At 41.0% G+C, this 20,433-nt stretch overlaps 1 protein-coding gene across 1 annotated transcript in view; it reads right to left on the bottom strand.

Moving 5' to 3' along the window:
- myrf (myelin regulatory factor) overlaps positions 1-20,433 on the bottom strand; it is a 108,476-nt gene that overhangs the window by 32,336 nt on the left and 55,707 nt on the right. Inside the window, 3 exon segments of the mRNA XM_046297264.1 lie at positions 221-331; positions 3,962-4,038; positions 4,300-4,495. Of these exon segments, the coding sequence (XP_046153220.1) occupies positions 221-331; positions 3,962-4,038; positions 4,300-4,495 (384 nt within the window).

Consider the following 20,433-nt stretch of genomic DNA (forward strand, 5'->3'; position numbering starts at 1 on the left):
TTTATCTTTATTTTTAGACAAGTCAGTTAAGAACAAATTCATATTTGCCTTGTTCAGGGGCAGAAAGACAGATTTGTACCTTGTCAGCTCGGGGATTCAATCTTGCAACCTTTCAGTTACTAGTCCAAACGCTCTAACCACTCGGCTACCTGCCCCTTTAGCTGTGACTATATTGTCTTAACCCCTTATAGAACACTGGTATTGCTGTATCCTATAGTACCTCTGATCAGGGTTCGGTTTGCCTTTCTTCCTCATGTTATTGGCTGTGGTCTCACTGAAGTGGAGTCGTCCCACTGTTACCTTGGTAACCTGCTCCGGGGGCAGTGTCACCCTGAAAACACACACATGACACATTAAACATTTAGATACAGTATTTACCTTTTCTACTTGTCTTAACCCCTGAGATACAGTATTTACCTTTTCAACTTGTCTTAACCCCTTAGATACAGTATTTACCTTTTCAACTTGTCTTAACCCCTTAGATACAGTATTTACCTTTTCAACTTGTCTTAACCCCTTAGATACAGTATTTACCTTTTCAACTTGTCTTAACCCCTTAGATACAGTATTTACCTTTTCTACTTGTCTTAACCCCTTAGATACAGTATTTACCTTTTCTACTTGTCTTAACCCCTGAGATACAGTATTTACCTTTTCAACTTGTCTTAACCCCTTAGATACAGTATTTACCTTTTCAACTTGTCTTAACCCCTTAGATACAGTATTTACCTTTTCAACTTGTCTTAACCCCTTAGATACAGTATTTACATTTTCAACTTGTCTTAACCCCTTAGATACAGTATTTACCTTTTCAACTTGTCTTAACCCCTTAGATACAGTATTTACCTTTTCAACTTGTCTTAACCCCTTAGATACAGTATTTACCTTTTCAACTTGTCTTAACCCCTTAGATACAGTATTTACCTTTTCTACTTGTCTTATCCCCTTTATATACAGTATTTACCTTTTCTACTCATCTTAACCCCTGAGATACAGTATTTACCTTTTCAACTTGTCTTATCCCTTAGATACAGTATTTACCTTTTCTACTTGTCTTAACCCCTTAGATACAGTATTTACCTTTTCAACTTGTCTTAACCCCTTAGATACAGTATTTACCTTTTCAACTTGTCTTAACCCCTTAGATACAGTATTTACCTTTTCAACTTGCCTTAACCCTTTATATACATTATACTTGTCTTAACCCCTGAGTGTCCACTTGTCTTAACCCCTGAGATACAGTATTTACCTTTTCAACTTGTCTTAACCCTTTATATACATTATACCGTGTCCACTTGTCTTAACCCCTGAGATACAGTATTTACCTTTTCAACTTGTCTTAACCCCTGAGATACAGTATTTACCTTTTCAACTTGTCTTATCCCCTTAGATACAGTATTTACCTTTTCTACTTGTCTTATCCCCTTTATATACAGTATTTACCTTTTCTACTCATCTTAACCCCTGAGATACAGTATTTACCTTTTCAACTTGTCTTAACCCCTTAGATACAGTATTTACCTTTTCAACTTGTCTTATCCCTTAGATACAGTATTTACCTTTTCTACTTGTCTTAACCCCTGAGATACAGTATTTACCTTTTCTACTTGTCTTAACCCCTGAGATACAGTATTTACCTTTTCAACTTGTCTTAACCCCTTAGATACAGTATTTACCTTTTCTACTCGTCTTAACACCTTAGATACAGTATTTACCTTTTCAACTTGTCTTAACCCCTTAGATACAGTATTTACCTTTTCTACTTGTCTTAACCCCTTAGATACAGTATTTACCTTTTCAACTTGTCTTAACCCTTTATATACATTATACCGTGTCCACTTGTCTTAACCCCTGAGATACAGTATTTACCTTTTCAACTTGTCTTAACCCTTTATATACATTATACCGTGTCCACTTGTCTTAACCCCTGAGATACAGTATTTACCTTTTCAACTTGTCTTAACCCTTTATATACATTATACCGTGTCCACTTGTCTTAACCCCTGAGATACAGTATTTACCTTTTCAACTTGTCTTAACCCCTGAGATACAGTATTTACCTTTTCAACTCGTCTTAACACCTTAGATACAGTATTTACCTTTTCAACTTGTCTTAACCCCTTAGATACAGTATTTACCTTTTCTACTTGTCTTAACCCCTTAGATACAGTATTTACCTTTTCAACTTGTCTTAACCCTTTATATACATTATACCGTGTCCACTTGTCTTAACCCCTTAGATACAGTATTTACCTTTTCAACTTGTCTTAACCCCTGAGATACAGTATTTACCTTTTCAACTTGTCTTAACCCCTGAGATACAGTATTTACCTTTTCAACTTGTCTTAACCCCTGAGATACAGTATTTACCTTTTCTACTTGTCTTAACCCCTTAGATACAGTATTTACCTTTTCTACTTGTCTTAACCCCTGAGATACAGTATTTACCTTTTCAACTTGTCTTAACCCCTTAGATACAGTATTTACATTTTCTACTTGTCTTAACCCCTGAGATACAGTATTTACCTTTTCTACTTGTCTTAACCCCTTAGATACAGTATTTACCTTTTCTACTTGTCTTAACCCCTGAGATACAGTATTTACCTTTTCAACTTGTCTTAACCCCTTAGATACAGTATTTACCTTTTCAACTTGTCTTAACCCCTTAGATACAGTATTTACCTTTTCTACTTGTCTTAACCCCTGAGATTTGTAAGTCGCTCTGGATAAGAGCGTCTGCTAAATGACTTAAATGTAATGTTAAATGAGATACAGTATTTACCTTTTAAACTTGTCTTAACCCCTTAGATACAGTATTTACCTTTTCAACTTGTCTTAACCCCTGAGATACAGTATTTACCTTTTCTACTTGTCTTAACCCCTTAGATACAGTATTTACCTTTTCAACTTGTCTTAACCCCTTAGATACAGTATTTACCTTTTCTACTCGTCTTAACCCCTTAGATACAGTATTTACCTTTTCAACTTGTCTTAACCCCTTAGATACAGTATTTACCTTTTCTACTTGTCTTAACCCTTGAGATACAGTATTTACCTTTTCAACTTGTCTTAACCCCTGAGATACAGTATTTACCTTTTCTACTTGTCTTAACCCCTGAGATACAGTATTTACCTTTTCTACTTGTCTTAACCCCTTAGATACAGTATTTACCTTTTCAACTTGTCTTAACCCTTTATATACATTATACCGTGTCCACTTGTCTTAACCCTTGAGAGTATTTTTAACCCCTGAGAGTATTTTTAACCCCTGAGAGTATTTATAGAGTATTTTTTAACCCCTGAGAGAATTATAGAGTATTTTTAACCCATGAGAGTATTTATAGAGTATTTCTAACCCCTGAGAAAATTATAGAGTATTTTTAACCCCTGAGAGTATTTCTAGAGTATTTTCCTCTCTCTGTGATGAACCTATTTACATTTGAGTAATTTAGCAGATGCTCTTATCCAGCGGGATTACAATCATTCTCTAACTAATGGACAAATCAGTGCTAGAAGACTGAAACTCTGGTATGAAGGGTTTCTCTACTCACAGTACTGGTTTGAAGGGTCTCTCTACTCACAGTACTGGTTTGAAGGGTCTCTACTCACAGTACTGGTTTGAAGGGTCTCTACTCACAGTACTGGTTTGAAGGGTCTCTCTACTCACAGTACTGGTTTGAAGGGTCTCTCTACTCACAGTACTGGTTTGAAGGGTCTCTACTCACAGTACTGGTTTGAAGGGTCTCTCTACTCACAGTACTGGTTTGAAGGGTCTCTCTACTCACAGTACTGGTTTGAAGGGTCTCTACTCACAGTACTGGTATGAAGGGTCTCTCTACTCACAGTACTGGTCTGAAGGGTCTCTCTACTCACAGTACTGGTTTGAAGGGTCTCTCTACTCACAGTACTGGTATGAAGGGTCTCACTACTCACAGTACTGGTTTGAAGGGTCTCTACTCACAGTACTGGTTTGAAGGGTCTCTTGCTGCGGTCTGACTGGGACTGCTCCACGTTGATGGACTGGTTCATGGCTTCCAGCTGGGAGACAACACAGGAGAGGGTTCGGAAGAAAGTAGCATTACATTAAATCAAACACTGGCCCCTTCCTCCTGTAGCTCTGAAGGGTTTGGAAAAGGAGCCCAAAACTCCCACTTGCTAATCCAAAGGCAAGTTGGACCAATTACCATTTTGTCTAAAACTTATCCAATTATCTTACACCTACAGGAAGGACGTCAGCTAGAAGGTAAAGGCTAGGGGATGATTAGGCATTCACAAATTGGATCACCTCTCTACCCTCACCTTAACCCCATTGAGTTTGAGGTAGAAGCAGTCGATAGGCTGGAGGCCATCGCTGGTCTTGATGTACTTGGGATCTCCCAGCATGCCGCAGTACACGGTGACCTGGAAGTGATTTTTCTTCTGACATACGAAGGCGTCGTCCGCCAGGGAGAAGTTAAAACCTTTATCAGCGTCGACGCGATAGGTGGGCATTGGGCTAGAGAGGGAGGGAGAGGGAGAGGGAGAGGGAGAGGGAGAGGGAGAGGGAGAGGGAGAGGGAGGGAGAAGTAGGGAGAGGGAGGGAGAGGGAGAGGGAGGGAGGGAGAGGGAGGGAGAGGGAGGGAGAGATGGAAAGAGGGAGAGATGGATGGACAGAGAATTCTATAAGGGTCTGTCAATATTTTCATAGAAGTTCATCGTACTGTACATTCTCTACCATTGTACTTGCACTCCTTGAGCTAAATATGGAGGTTTGGATGAAAAGAGAGGTCTGTGTAAAAGGGATTGGTTCACATCTGCCTGGCTACCCAAACTCCTTGCTCCGGCCAACAGACGTTAGATTCTTCTACTCAATGAGTCTGGATCTGAGCACCTCCCTGACGATTTCTAGAACGCAAACAAATTCTAACCATTCTGATTGGTCCAATAAAACGATGGGTTGAGCAAGAGCCAGAACACATGTGGGTAAAGTGGTGTTTTGAAAATGTGTCACTGGCTTTGATACTCCTGATTGGTTAGAGGCAAGTTACCCTGCCCTCTGTCCAGTACCCTGCCCTCTGTCCAGTACCCTGCCCTCTGTCCAGTACCCTGCCCTCTGTCCAGTACCCTGCCCTCTGTCCAGTACCCTGCCCCCTGCCCAGTACCCTGCCCCCTGCCCAGTACCCTGCCCTCTGTCCAGTATCCTGCCCTCTGTCCAGTATCCTGCCCTCTGTCCAGTATCCTGCCCTCTGCCGAGTACCCTGCTCTCTGTCCAGTATCCTGCTCTCTGTCCAGTATCCTGCCCTCTGCCCAGTATCCTGCCCTCTGTCCAGTACCCTGCCCTCTGTCCAGTATCCTGCCCTCTGTCCAGTACCCTGCCCTCTGTCCAGTATCCTGCCCTCTGCCGAGTACCCTGCCCTCCACCCAGTATCCTGCCCTCTGCCCAGTACCCTGCCCTCTGTCCAGTATCCTGCCCTCTGTCCAGTATCCTGCCCTCTGTCCAGTATCCTGCCCTCTGCCGAGTACCCTGCCCTCTGCCCAGTATCCTGCCCTCTGCCGAGTACCCTGCCCTCCACCCAGTATCCTGCCCTCTGCCCAGTACCCTGCCCTCTGTCCAGTATCCTGCCCTCTGCCGAGTACCCTGCCCTCTGTCCAGTACCCTGCCCTCTGTCCAGTACCCTGCCCTCTGTCCAGTACCCTGCCCTCTGCCGAGTACCCTGCCCTCTGTCCAGTACCCTGCCCTCTGTCCAGTACCCTGCCCTCTGTCCAGTACCCTGCCCTCTGTCCAGTACCCTGCCCTCTGCCGAGTACCCTGCCCTCTGCCCGGTATCCTGCCCTCTGCCGAGTACCCTGCCCTCCACCCAGTATCCTGCCCTCTGTCCAGTACCCTGCCCTCTGCCGAGTACCCTGCCCTCCACCCAGTATCGTACTCTCCCCCTCAGTCACTGTCACTAGCCAGCTGCCTCTGAGTTCTCTACCCTGCACCTTAGGGACTGCTGCCCTGTGTACATAGAAATTGAACACTGGTCACTTTAATAATGTTTACATACTATTTATATATCTGCTGCTGTGCTAAATGTTAGATCATAAAACATTTTATGATTGTGTTCTTGTTGACATTTACTGCATTGATTGAAAGGAACATAACGCATTTCAATACACACGCCATAACACCTGCTAAACTGTGTACGCGACTAATACAATTGCATTTGATTGGAATAGATTCATCAATAGGTTCATCAATAGGTTCATCAATAGGTTCATCAATAGACTTGTCAATAGGTTCATCAATAGGTTCATCAATAGGTTCATCAATAGATTCATCAATAGGTTCATCAATAGGTTCATCAATAGGTTCATCAATAGGTTCATCAATAGACTTGTCAATAGGTTCATCAATAGGTTCACAATAGGTTCATCAATAGGTTCATCAATAGGTTCATCAATAGGTTCATCAATAGGTTCATCAATAGGTTCATCAATAGGTTCATATACACTACCGGTCAAAAGTTTTAGAACACCTTCACATTCAAGTGTTTTTCTTTATTTTGACTATTTTCTAGTGAAGACATCAAACCTATGAAATAACACATATGGAATCATGTAGTAACCAAAAAAGTGTTAAACAAATCAAAATATATTTTAGATTCTTCAAAGTAGCCACCCTTTGTCTTGATGACAGCTTTGCACACTCTTGGCATTGTTGAAGACCTTACAGTCTCCACTATGGTTTATGAGTCATGTTGAAGACCTTACAGACTCCACTATGGTTTATGAGTCATGTTGAAGACCTTACAGACTCCACTATGGTTTATGAGTCATGTTGAAGACCTTACAGTCTCCACTATGGTTTATGAGTCATGTTGAAGACCTTACAGTCTCCACTATGGTTTATGAGTCATGTTGAAGACCTTACAGACTCCACTATGGTTTATGAGTCATGTTAGAGCCGATTTGGACATATTTGTATAAAAGACCGAACATATGGAGCTCCATGTATATTTGTGTAAATATATTAAATATGAATGTAAATGATGAAATATTAGGTACGTACCTTTATGAGTTATATTTACCCGATTGAGATATATTAATTTGTTGTTAGTGTAACTCGGACATTTGGCCCCCCCTCTTGCCTGTTCATTGTATTGTGGTAAGTGTGTTAGGATAAAGGCAGGAAGTTGGGCCTTCGGGAGAGGGAGTCCTTGCTAGATGTGGGAGCGGTATAGTTTTTTGACCATACAGACATACAGACAGGTCATAATATGTATTTTCCATATAAAGTATTCTATGCTTTAAGTTGATTGGAGAATCATTTATTTGTTAGATATAAGAAGAATAAACATTTTTGTTGCACCATATCCCTGGATGTCATTGAATGTTTGGCCGTTTGGAAACCTTGAGTGTGGACTGTATGCGGACCAAACAACCCCGCTTCAGGCTTGGGCAGTGGCTATGGTAAAGACGAAAGGAAGCCACTACAAGTCATGTTGAAGTCCTTACAGTCTCCACTATGGTTTATGAGTCATGTTGAAGACCTTACAGACTCCACTATGGTTTATGAGTCATGTTGAAGACCTTACAGACTCCACTATGGTTTATGAGTCATGTTGAAGACCTTACAGACTCCACTATTGTTTATGAGTCATGTTGAAGACCTTACAGACTCCACTATGGTTTATGAGTCATGTTGAAGACCTTACAGACTCCACTATGGTTTATGAGTCATGTTGAAGACCTTACAGACTCCACTATGGTTTATGAGTCATGTTGAAGACCTTACAGACTCCACTATGGTTTATGAGTCATGTTGAAGACCTTACAGTCTCCACTATGGTTTATGAGTCATGTTGAAGACCTTACAGACTCCACTATGGTTTATGAGTCATGTTGAAGACCTTACAGACTCCACTATGGTTTATGAGTCATGTTGAAGACCTTACAGTCTCCACTATGGTTTATGAGTCATGTTGAAGACCTTACAGACTCCACTATGGTTTATGAGTCATGTTGAAGACCTTACAGTCTCCACTATGGTTTATGAGTCATGTTGAAGTCCTTACAGACTCCACTATGGTTTATGAGTCATGTTGAAGACCTTACAGTCTCCACTATGGTTTATGAGTCATGTTGAAGACCTTACAGACTCCACTATGGTTTATGAGTCATGTTGAAGTCCTTACAGACTCCACTATGGTTTATGAGTCATGTTGACGACCTTACAGTCTCCACTATGGTTTATGAGTCATGTTGACGACCTTACAGTCTCCACTATGGTTTATGAGTCATGTTGAAGACCTTACAGACTCCACTATGGTTTATGAGTCATGTTGAAGTCCTTACAGACTCCACTATGGTTTATGAGTCATGTTGACGACCTTACAGACTCCACTATGGTTTATGAGTCATGTTGACGACCTTACAGTCTCCACTATGGTTTATGAGTCATGTTGACGACCTTACAGTCTCCACTATGGTTTATGAGTCATGTTGACGACCTTACAGTCTCCACTATGGTTTATGAGTCATGTTGAAGACCTTACAGTCTCCACTATGGTTTATGAGTCATGTTGACGACCTTACAGTCTCCACTATGGTTTATGAGTCATGTTGACGACCTTACAGTCTCCACTATGGTTTATGAGTCATGTTGACGACCTTACAGTCTCCACTATGGTTTATGAGTCATGTTGACGACCTTACAGTCTCCACTATGGTTTATGAGTCATGTTGACGACCTTACAGTCTCCACTATGGTTTATGAGTCATGTTGACGACCTTACAGTCTCCACTATGGTTTATGAGTCATGTTGACGACCTTACAGTCTCCACTATGGTTTATGAGTCATGTTGACGACCTTACAGACTCCACTATGGTTTATGGTTTATGAGTCATGTTGACGACCTTACAGTCTCCACTATGGTTTATGAGTCATGTTGACGACCTTACAGTCTCCACTATGGTTTATGAGTCATGTTGACGACCTTACAGTCTCCACTATGGTTTATGAGTCATGTTGACGACCTTACAGTCTCCACTATGGTTTATGAGTCATGTTGACACTACAGTCTCCACTATGGTTTATGAGTCATGTTGACGACCTTACAGTCTCCACTATGGTTTATGAGTCATGTTGACGACCTTACAGTCTCCACTATGGTTTATGAGTCATGTTGACGACCTTACAGTCTCCACTATGGTTTATGAGTCATGTTGACGACCTTACAGTCTCCACTATGGTTTATGAGTCATGTTGACGACCTTACAGTCTCCACTATGGTTTATGAGTCATGTTGACAGTCTCCACTATGGTTTATGAGTCATGTTGACGACCTTACAGTCTCCACTATGGTTTATGAGTCATGTTGACGACCCACTATGGTTTATGAGTCTCCACTATGGTTTATGAGTCATGTTGACGACCTTACAGTCTCCACTATGGTTTATGAGTCATGTTGACCTTACCTCCACTATGGTTTATGAGTCTCCACTATGGTTTATGAGTCATGTTGACGACCTTACAGTCTCCACTATGGTTTATGAGTCATCTCCACTATGGTTTATGAGTCATGTTGACCTTACAGTCTCCACTATGGTTTATGAGTCATGTTGACGACCTTACAGTCTCCACTATGGTTTATGAGTCATGTTGACGACCTTACAGTCTCCACTATGGTTTATGAGTCATGTTGACGACCTTACAGTCTCCACTATGGTTTATGAGTCATGTTGACTTACAGTCTCCACTATGGTTTATGAGTCATGTTGAAGACCTTACAGTCTCCACTATGGTTTATGAGTCATGTTGACAGACCTTACAGTCTCCACTATGGTTTATGAGTCATGTTGAAGACCTTACAGTCTCCACTATGGTTTATGAGTCATGTTGACGACCTTACAGTCTCCACTATGGTTTATGAGTCATGTTGAAGACCTTACAGTCTCCACTATGGTTTATGAGTCATGTTGAAGACCTTACAGTCTCCACTATGGTTTATGAGTCATGTTGACGACCTTACAGTCTCCACTATGGTTTATGAGTCATGTTGAAGACCTTACAGTCTCCACTATGGTTTATGAGTCATGTTGACGACCTTACAGTCTCCACTATGGTTTATGAGTCATGTTGACGACCTTACAGTCTCCACTATGGTTTATGAGTCATGTTGACGACCTTACAGTCTCCACTATGGTTTATGAGTCATGTTGACGACCTTACAGTCTCCACTATGGTTTATGAGTCATGTTGACGACCTTACAGTCTCCACTATGGTTTATGAGTCATGTTGACGACCTTACAGTCTCCACTATGGTTTATGAGTCATGTTGACGACCTTACAGTCTCCACTATGGTTTATGAGTCATGTTGACGACCTTACAGTCTCCACTATGGTTTATGAGTCATGTTACAGTCTCCACTATGGTTTATGAGTCATGTTGACGACCTTACAGTCTCCACTATGGTTTATGAGTCATGAGTCATGTTTATGAGTCTCAGTCTCCACTATGGTTTATGAGTATGAGTCATGTTGAGTCAGACCCTTACAGTCTCCACTATGGTTTATGAGTCATGTTGAAGACCTTACAGTCTCCACTATGGTTTATGAGTCATGTTGACGACCTTACAGTCTCCACTATGGTTTATGAGTCATGTTGAAGACCTTACAGTCTCCACTATGGTTTATGAGTCATGTTGAAGACCTTACAGTCTCCACTATGGTTTATGAGTCATGTTGAAGACCTTACAGACTCCACTATGGTTTATGAGTCATGTTGAAGACCTTACAGACTCCACTATGGTTTATGAGTCATGTTGAAGACCTTACAGACTCCACTATGGTTTATGAGTCATGTTGAAGACCTTACAGTCTCCACTATGGTTTATGAGTCATGTTGACGACCTTACAGTCTCCACTATGGTTTATGAGTCATGTTGAAGACCTTACAGTCTCCACTATGGTTTATGAGTCATGTTGAAGACCTTACAGACTCCACTATGGTTTATGAGTCATGTTGAAGACCTTACAGACTCCACTATGGTTTATGAGTCATGTTGACGACCTTACAGTCTCCACTATGGTTTATGAGTCATGTTGAAGACCTTACAGACTCCACTATGGTTTATGAGTCATGTTGAAGACCTTACAGTCTCCACTATGGTTTATGAGTCATGTTGACGACCTTACAGTCTCCACTATGGTTTATGAGTCATGTTGAAGACCTTACAGTCTCCACTATGGTTTATGAGTCATGTTGAAGACCTTACAGTCTCCACTATGGTTTATGAGTCATGTTGAAGACCTTACAGACTCCACTATGGTTTATGAGTCATGTTGACGACCTTACAGTCTCCACTATGGTTTATGAGTCATGTTGACGACCTTACAGTCTCCACTATGGTTTATGAGTCATGTTGAAGACCTTACAGTCTCCACTATGGTTTATGAGTCATGTTGAAGACCTTACAGACTCCACTATGGTTTATGAGTCATGTTGACGACCTTACAGTCTCCACTATGGTTTATGAGTCATGTTGACGACCTTACAGTCTCCACTATGGTTTATGAGTCATGTTGAAGACCTTACAGACTCCACTATGGTTTATGAGTCATGTTGAAGACCTTACAGTCTCCACTATGGTTTATGAGTCATGTTGACGACCTTACAGTCTCCACTATGGTTTATGAGTCATGTTGAAGACCTTACAGTCTCCACTATGGTTTATGAGTCATGTTGAAGACCTTACAGTCTCCACTATGGTTTATGAGTCATGTTGAAGACCTTACAGTCTCCACTATGGTTTATGAGTCATGTTGAAGACCTTACAGTCTCCACTATGGTTTATGAGTCATGTTGAAGACCTTACAGTCTCCACTATGGTTTATGAGTCATGTTGACGACCTTACAGTCTCCACTATGGTTTATGAGTCATGTTGAAGACCTTACAGACTCCACTATGGTTTATGAGTCATGTTGAAGACCTTACAGTCTCCACTATGGTTTATGAGTCATGTTGAAGACCTTACAGACTCCACTATGGTTTATGAGTCATGTTGAAGACCTTACAGTCTCCACTATGGTTTATGAGTCATGTTGAAGACCTTACAGACTCCACTATGGTTTATGAGTCATGTTGAAGACCTTACAGTCCACTATGGTTTATGAGTCATGTTGAAGACCTTACAGTCTCCACTATGGTTTATGAGTCATGTTGACGACCTTACAGTCTCCACTATGGTTTATGAGTCATGTTGAAGACCTTACAGTCTCCACTATGGTTTATGAGTCATGTTGAAGACCTTACAGTCTCCACTATGGTTTATGAGTCATGTTGAAGACCTTACAGTCTCCACTATGGTTTATGAGTCATGTTGAAGACCTTACAGTCTCCACTATGGTTTATGAGTCATGTTGAAGACCTTACAGTCTCCACTATGGTTTATGAGTCATGTTGAAGACCTTACAGTCTCCACTATGGTTTATGAGTCATGTTGAAGACCTTACAGTCTCCACTATGGTTTATGAGTCATGTTGAAGACCTTACAGACTCCACTATGGTTTATGAGTCATGTTGAAGACCTTACAGTCTCCACTATGGTTTATGAGTCATGTTGAAGACCTTACAGTCTCCACTATGGTTTATGAGTCATGTTGAAGACCTTACAGTCTCCACTATGGTTTATGAGTCATGTTGAAGACCTTACAGTCTCCACTATGGTTTATGAGTCATGTTGAAGACCTTACAGTCTCCACTATGGTTTATGAGTCATGTTGAAGACCTTACAGACTCCACTATGGTTTATGAGTCATGTTGAAGACCTTACAGTCTCCACTATGGTTTATGAGTCATGTTGAAGACCTTACAGTCTCCACTATGGTTTATGAGTCATGTTGAAGACCTTACAGTCTCCACTATGGTTTATGAGTCATGTTGACGACCTTACAGTCTCCACTATGGTTTATGAGTCATGTTGAAGACCTTACAGACTCCACTATGGTTTATGAGTCATGTTGAAGACCTTACAGTCTCCACTATGGTTTATGAGTCATGTTGAAGACCTTACAGTCTCCACTATGGTTTATGAGTCATGTTGAAGACCTTACAGTCTCCACTATGGTTTATGAGTCATGTTGAAGACCTTACAGTCTCCACTATGGTTTATGAGTCATGTTGAAGACCTTACAGTCTCCACTATGGTTTATGAGTCATGTTGAAGACCTTACAGTCTCCACTATGGTTTATGAGTCATGTTGAAGACCTTACAGACTCCACTATGGTTTATGAGTCATGTTGACGACCTTACAGTCTCCACTATGGTTTATGAGTCATGTTGAAGACCTTACAGTCTCCACTATGGTTTATGAGTCATGTTGAAGACCTTACAGACTCCACTATGGTTTATGAGTCATGTTGACGACCTTACAGTCTCCACTATGGTTTATGAGTCATGTTGACGACCTTACAGTCTCCACTATGGTTTATGAGTCATGTTGAAGACCTTACAGTCTCCACTATGGTTTATGAGTCATGTTGAAGACCTTACAGTCTCCACTATGGTTTATGAGTCATGTTGAAGACCTTACAGTCTCCACTATGGTTTATGAGTCATGTTGAAGACCTTACAGTCTCCACTATGGTTTATGAGTCATGTTGAAGACCTTACAGTCTCCACTATGGTTTATGAGTCATGTTGAAGACCTCCACTATGGTTTATGAGTCATGTTGAAGACCTTACAGTCTCCACTATGGTTTATGAGTCATGTTGACGACCTTACAGTCTCCACTATGGTTTATGAGTCATGTTGAAGACCTTACAGTCTCCACTATGGTTTATGAGTCATGTTGACGACCTTACAGTCTCCACTATGGTTTATGAGTCATGTTGAAGACCTTACAGTCTCCACTATGGTTTATGAGTCATGTTGAAGACCTTACAGTCTCCACTATGGTTTATGAGTCATGTTGAAGACCTTACAGACTCCACTATGGTTTATGAGTCATGTTGAAGACCTTACAGTCTCCACTATGGTTTATGAGTCATGTTGAAGACCTTACAGACTCCACTATGGTTTATGAGTCATGTTGAAGACCTTACAGACTCCACTATGGTTTATGAGTCATGTTGAAGACCTTACAGACTCCACTATGGTTTATGAGTCATGTTGAAGACCTTACAGTCTCCACTATGGTTTATGAGTCATGTTGACGACCTTACAGTCTCCACTATGGTTTATGAGTCATGTTGAAGACCTTACAGACTCCACTATGGTTTATGAGTCATGTTGACGACCTTACAGTCTCCACTATGGTTTATGAGTCATGTTGAAGACCTTACAGTCTCCACTATGGTTTATGAGTCATGTTGAAGACCTTACAGTCTCCACTATGGTTTATGAGTCATGTTGAAGACCTTACAGTCTCCACTATGGTTTATGAGTCATGTTGAAGACCTTACAGTCTCCACTATGGTTTATGAGTCATGTTGAAGACCTTACAGTCTCCACTATGGTTTATGAGTCATGTTGAAGACCTTACAGACTCCACTATGGTTTATGAGTCATGTTGACGACCTTACAGTCTCCACTATGGTTTATGAGTCATGTTGACGACCTTACAGTCTCCACTATGGTTTATGAGTCATGTTGAAGACCTTACAGACTCCACTATGGTTTATGAGTCATGTTGACGACCTTACAGTCTCCACTATGGTTTATGAGTCATGTTGAAGACCTTACAGTCTCCACTATGGTTTATGAGTCATGTTGAAGACCTTACAGTCTCCACTATGGTTTATGAGTCATGTTGAAGACCTTACAGTCTCCACTATGGTTTATGAGTCATGTTGAAGACCTTACAGTCTCCACTATGGTTTATGAGTCATGTTGAAGACCTTACAGTCTCCACTATGGTTTATGAGTCATGTTGAAGACCTTACAGTCTCCACTATGGTTTATGAGTCATGTTGAAGACCTTACAGTCTCCACTATGGTTTATGAGTCATGTTGACGACCTTACAGTCTCCACTATGGTTTATGAGTCATGTTGAAGACCTTACAGTCTCCACTATGGTTTATGAGTCATGTTGAAGACCTTACAGACTCCACTATGGTTTATGAGTCATGTTGACGACCTTACAGTCTCCACTATGGTTTATGAGTCATGTTGAAGACCTTACAGTCTCCACTATGGTTTATGAGTCATGTTGAAGACCTTACAGTCTCCACTATGGTTTATGAGTCATGTTGAAGACCTTACAGTCTCCACTATGGTTTATGAGTCATGTTGAAGACCTTACAGTCTCCACTATGGTTTATGAGTCATGTTGAAGACCTTACAGTCTCCACTATGGTTTATGAGTCATGTTGAACCTTACAGTCTCCACTATGGTTTATGAGTCATGTTGACGACCTTACAGTCTCCACTATGGTTTATGAGTCATGTTGAAGACCTGAACTATGGTTTATGAGTCATGTTGACTTACAGTCTCCACTATGGTTTATGAGTCATGTTGAAGTCCTATGGTTTATGAGTCAGTCTCCACTATGGTTTATGAGTCATGTTGAAGACCTTACAGTCTCCACTATGGTTTATGAGTCATGTTGAAGACCTTACAGTCTCCACTATGGTTTATGAGTCATGTTGAAGACCTTACAGTCTCCACTATGGTTTATGAGTCATGTTGAAGACCTTACAGTCTCCACTATGGTTTATGAGTCATGTTGAAGACCTTACAGTCTCCACTATGGTTTATGAGTCATGTTGAAGACCTTACAGTCTCCACTATGGTTTATGAGTCATGTTGAAGACCTTACAGACTCCACTATGGTTTATGAGTCATGTTGACGACCTTACAGTCTCCACTATGGTTTATGAGTCATGTTGAAGACCTTACAGTCTCCACTATGGTTTATGAGTCATGTTGAAGACCTTACAGTCTCCACTATGGTTTATGAGTCATGTTGAAGACCTTACAGTCTCCACTATGGTTTATGAGTCATGTTGAAGACCTTACAGTCTCCACTATGGTTTATGAGTCATGTTGAAGACCTTACAGTCTCCACTATGGTTTATGAGTCATGTTGAAGACCTTACAGACTCCACTATGGTTTATGAGTCATGTTGACGACCTTACAGTCTCCACTATGGTTTATGAGTCATTTGATGAGTCTCCACTATGGTTTATGAGTCATGTTGAAGACCTTACAGACTCCACTATGGTTTATGAGTCATGTTGACGACCTTACAGTCTCCACTATGGTTTATGAGTCATGTTGACGACCTTACAGACTCCACTATGGTTTATGAGTCATGTTGACGACCTTACAGTCTCCACTATGGTTTAGTGAGTCATATGGTTTATGAAGTCATGTTGAAGACCTTACAGTCTCCACTATGGTTTATGAGTCATGTTGAAGACCTTACAGTCTCCACTATGGTTTATGAGTCATGTTGAAGACCTTACAGTCTCCACTATGGTTTATGAGTCATGTTGAAGACCTTACAGTCTCCACTATGGTTTATGAGTCATGTTGAAGACCTTACAGACTCCACTATGGTTTATGAGTCATGTTGAAGACCTTACAGTCTCCACTATGGTTTATGAGTCATGTTGACGACCTTACAGTCTCCACTATGGTTTATGAGTCATGTTGAAGTCCTTACAGACTCCACTATGGTTTATGAGTCATGTTGAAGACCTTACAGTCTCCACTATGGTTTATGAGTCATGTTGAAGTCCTTACAGTCTCCACTATGGTTTATGAGTCATGTTGAAGACCTTACAGACTCCACTATGGTTTATGAGTCATGTTGAAGACCTTACAGACTCCACTATGGTTTATGAGTCATGTTGAAGACCTTACAGTCTCCACTATGGTTTATGAGTCATGTTGAAGACCTTACAGTCTCCACTATGGTTTATGAGTCATGTTGAAGACCTTACAGACTCCACTATGGTTTATGAGTCATGTTGACGACCTTACAGTCTCCACTATGGTTTATGAGTCATGTTGACGACCTTACAGACTCCACTATGGTTTATGAGTCATGTTGACGACCTTACAGTCTCCACTATGGTTTATGAGTCATGTTGAAGACCTTACAGACTCCACTATGGTTTATGAGTCATGTTGAAGACCTTACAGTCTCCACTATGGTTTATGAGTCATGTTGAAGACCTTACAGTCTCCACTATGGTTTATGAGTCATGTTGAAGACCTTACAGTCTCCACTATGGTTTATGAGTCATGTTGAAGACCTTACAGTCTCCACTATGGTTTATGAGTCATGTTGAAGACCTTACAGTCTCCACTATGGTTTATGAGTCATGTTGAAGACCTTACAGTCTCCACTATGGTTTATGAGTCATGTTGAAGACCTTACAGACTCCACTATGGTTTATGAGTCATGTTGACGACCTTACAGTCTCCACTATGGTTTATGAGTCATGTTGACGACCTTACAGTCTCCACTATGGTTTATGAGTCATGTTGAAGACCTTACAGACTCCACTATGGTTTATGAGTCATGTTGACGACCTTACAGTCTCCACTATGGTTTATGAGTCATGTTGACGACCTTACAGACTCCACTATGGTTTATGAGTCATGTTGACGACCTTACAGTCTCCACTATGGTTTATGAGTCATGTTGAAGACCTTACAGTCTCCACTATGGTTTATGAGTCATGTTGAAGACCTTACAGTCTCCACTATGGTTTATGAGTCATGTTGAAGACCTTACAGTCTCCACTATGGTTTATGAGTCATGTTGAAGACCTTACAGTCTCCACTATGGTTTATGAGTCATGTTGAAGACCTTACAGTCTCCACTATGGTTTATGAGTCATGTTGAAGACCTTACAGTCTCCACTATGGTTTATGAGTCATGTTGAAGACCTTACAGACTCCACTATGGTTTATGAGTCATGTTGACGACCTTACAGTCTCCACTATGGTTTATGAGTCATGTTGAAGACCTTACAGACTCCACTATGGTTTATGAGTCATGTTGACGACCTTACAGTCTCCACTATGGTTTATGAGTCATGTTGAAGACCTTACAGACTCCACTATGGTTTATGAGTCATGTTGAAGACCTTACAGTCTCCACTATGGTTTATGAGTCATGTTGAAGACCTTACAGTCTCCACTATGGTTTATGAGTCATGTTGAAGACCTTACAGACTCCACTATGGTTTATGAGTCATGTTGAAGACCTTACAGTCTCCACTATGGTTTATGAGTCATGTTGAGACCTTACAGTCTCCACTATGGTTTATGAGTCATGTTGAAGACCTTACAGTCTCCACTATGGTTTATGAGTCATGTTGACGACCTTACAGTCTCCACTATGGTTTATGAGTCATGTTGACGACCTTACAGTCTCCACTATGGTTTATGAGTCATGTTGACGACCTTACAGTCTCCACTATGGTTTATGAGTCATGTTGAAGTCCTTACAGACTCCACTATGGTTTATGAGTCATGTTGACGACCTTACAGTCTCCACTATGGTTTATGAGTCATGTTGAAGTCCTTACAGTCTCCACTATGGTTTATGAGTCATGTTGAAGACCTTACAGTCTCCACTATGGTTTATGAGTCATGTTGAAGACCTTACAGTCTCCACTATGGTTTATGAGTCATGTTGAAGACCTTACAGTCTCCACTATGGTTTATGAGTCATGTTGAAGACCTTACAGTCTCCACTATGGTTTATGAGTCATGTTGAAGACCTTACAGTCTCCACTATGGTTTATGAGTCATGTTGAAGACCTTACAGTCTCCACTATGGTTTATGAGTCATGTTGACGACCTTACAGTCTCCACTATGGTTTATGAGTCATGTTGAAGACCTTACAGACTCCACTATGGTTTATGAGTCATGTTGACGACCTTACAGTCTCCACTATGGTTTATGAGTCATGTTGAAGACCTTACAGACTCCACTATGGTTTATGAGTCATGTTGACGACCTTACAGTCTCCACTATGGTTTATGAGTCATGTTGAAGACCTTACAGTCTCCACTATGGTTTATGAGTCATGTTGAAGACCTTACAGTCTCCACTATGGTTTATGAGTCATGTTGAAGACCTTACAGTCTCCACTATGGTTTATGAGTCATGTTGAAGACCTTACAGTCTCCACTATGGTTTATGAGTCATGTTGAAGACCTTACAGTCTCCACTATGGTTTATGAGTCATGTTGAAGACCTTACAGACTCCACTATGGTTTATGAGTCATGTTGACGACCTTACAGTCTCCACTATGGTTTATGAGTCATGTTGACGACCTTACAGTCTCCACTATGGTTTATGAGTCATGTTGAAGACCTTACAGACTCCACTATGGTTTATGAGTCATGTTGACGACCTTACAGTCTCCACTATGGTTTATGAGTCATGTTGACGACCTTACAGACTCCACTATGGTTTATGAGTCATGTTGACGACCTTACAGTCTCCACTATGGTTTATGAGTCATGTTGAAGACCTTACAGTCTCCACTATGGTTTATGAGTCATGTTGAAGACCTTACAGTCTCCACTATGGTTTATGAGTCATGTTGAAGACCTTACAGTCTCCACTATGGTTTATGAGTCATGTTGAAGACCTTACAGTCTCCACTATGGTTTATGAGTCATGTTGAAGACCTTACAGACTCCACTATGGTTTATGAGTCATGTTGACGACCTTACAGTCTCCACTATGGTTTATGAGTCATGTTGACGACCTTACAGTCTCCACTATGGTTTATGAGTCATGTTGAAGTCCTTACAGACTCCACTATGGTTTATGAGTCATGTTGACGACCTTACAGTCTCCACTATGGTTTATGAGTCATGTTGAAGTCCTTACAGTCTCCACTATGGTTTATGAGTCATGTTGAAGACCTTACAGACTCCACTATGGTTTATGAGTCATGTTGAAGACCTTACAGACTCCACTATGGTTTATGAGTCATGTTGAAGACCTTACAGTCTCCACTATGGTTTATGAGTCATGTTGAAGACCTTACAGTCTCCACTATGGTTTATGAGTCATGTTGAAGACCTTACAGACTCCACTATGGTTTATGAGTCATGTTGACGACCTTACAGTCTCCACTATGGTTTATGAGTCATGTTGACGACCTTACAGACTCCACTATGGTTTATGAGTCATGTTGACGACCTTACAGTCTCCACTATGGTTTATGAGTCATGTTGAAGACCTTACAGACTCCACTATGGTTTATGAGTCATGTTGAAGACCTTACAGTCTCCACTATGGTTTATGAGTCATGTTGAAGACCTTACAGTCTCCACTATGGTTTATGAGTCATGTTGAAGACCTTACAGTCTCCACTATGGTTTATGAGTCATGTTGAAGACCTTACAGTCTCCACTATGGTTTATGAGTCATGTTGAAGACCTTACAGTCTCCACTATGGTTTATGAGTCATGTTGAAGACCT

The sequence above is a fragment of the Oncorhynchus gorbuscha genome, linkage group LG01, assembly GCF_021184085.1.
Source record: "Oncorhynchus gorbuscha isolate QuinsamMale2020 ecotype Even-year linkage group LG01, OgorEven_v1.0, whole genome shotgun sequence".
Taxonomy (NCBI): domain Eukaryota; kingdom Metazoa; phylum Chordata; class Actinopteri; order Salmoniformes; family Salmonidae; genus Oncorhynchus; species Oncorhynchus gorbuscha.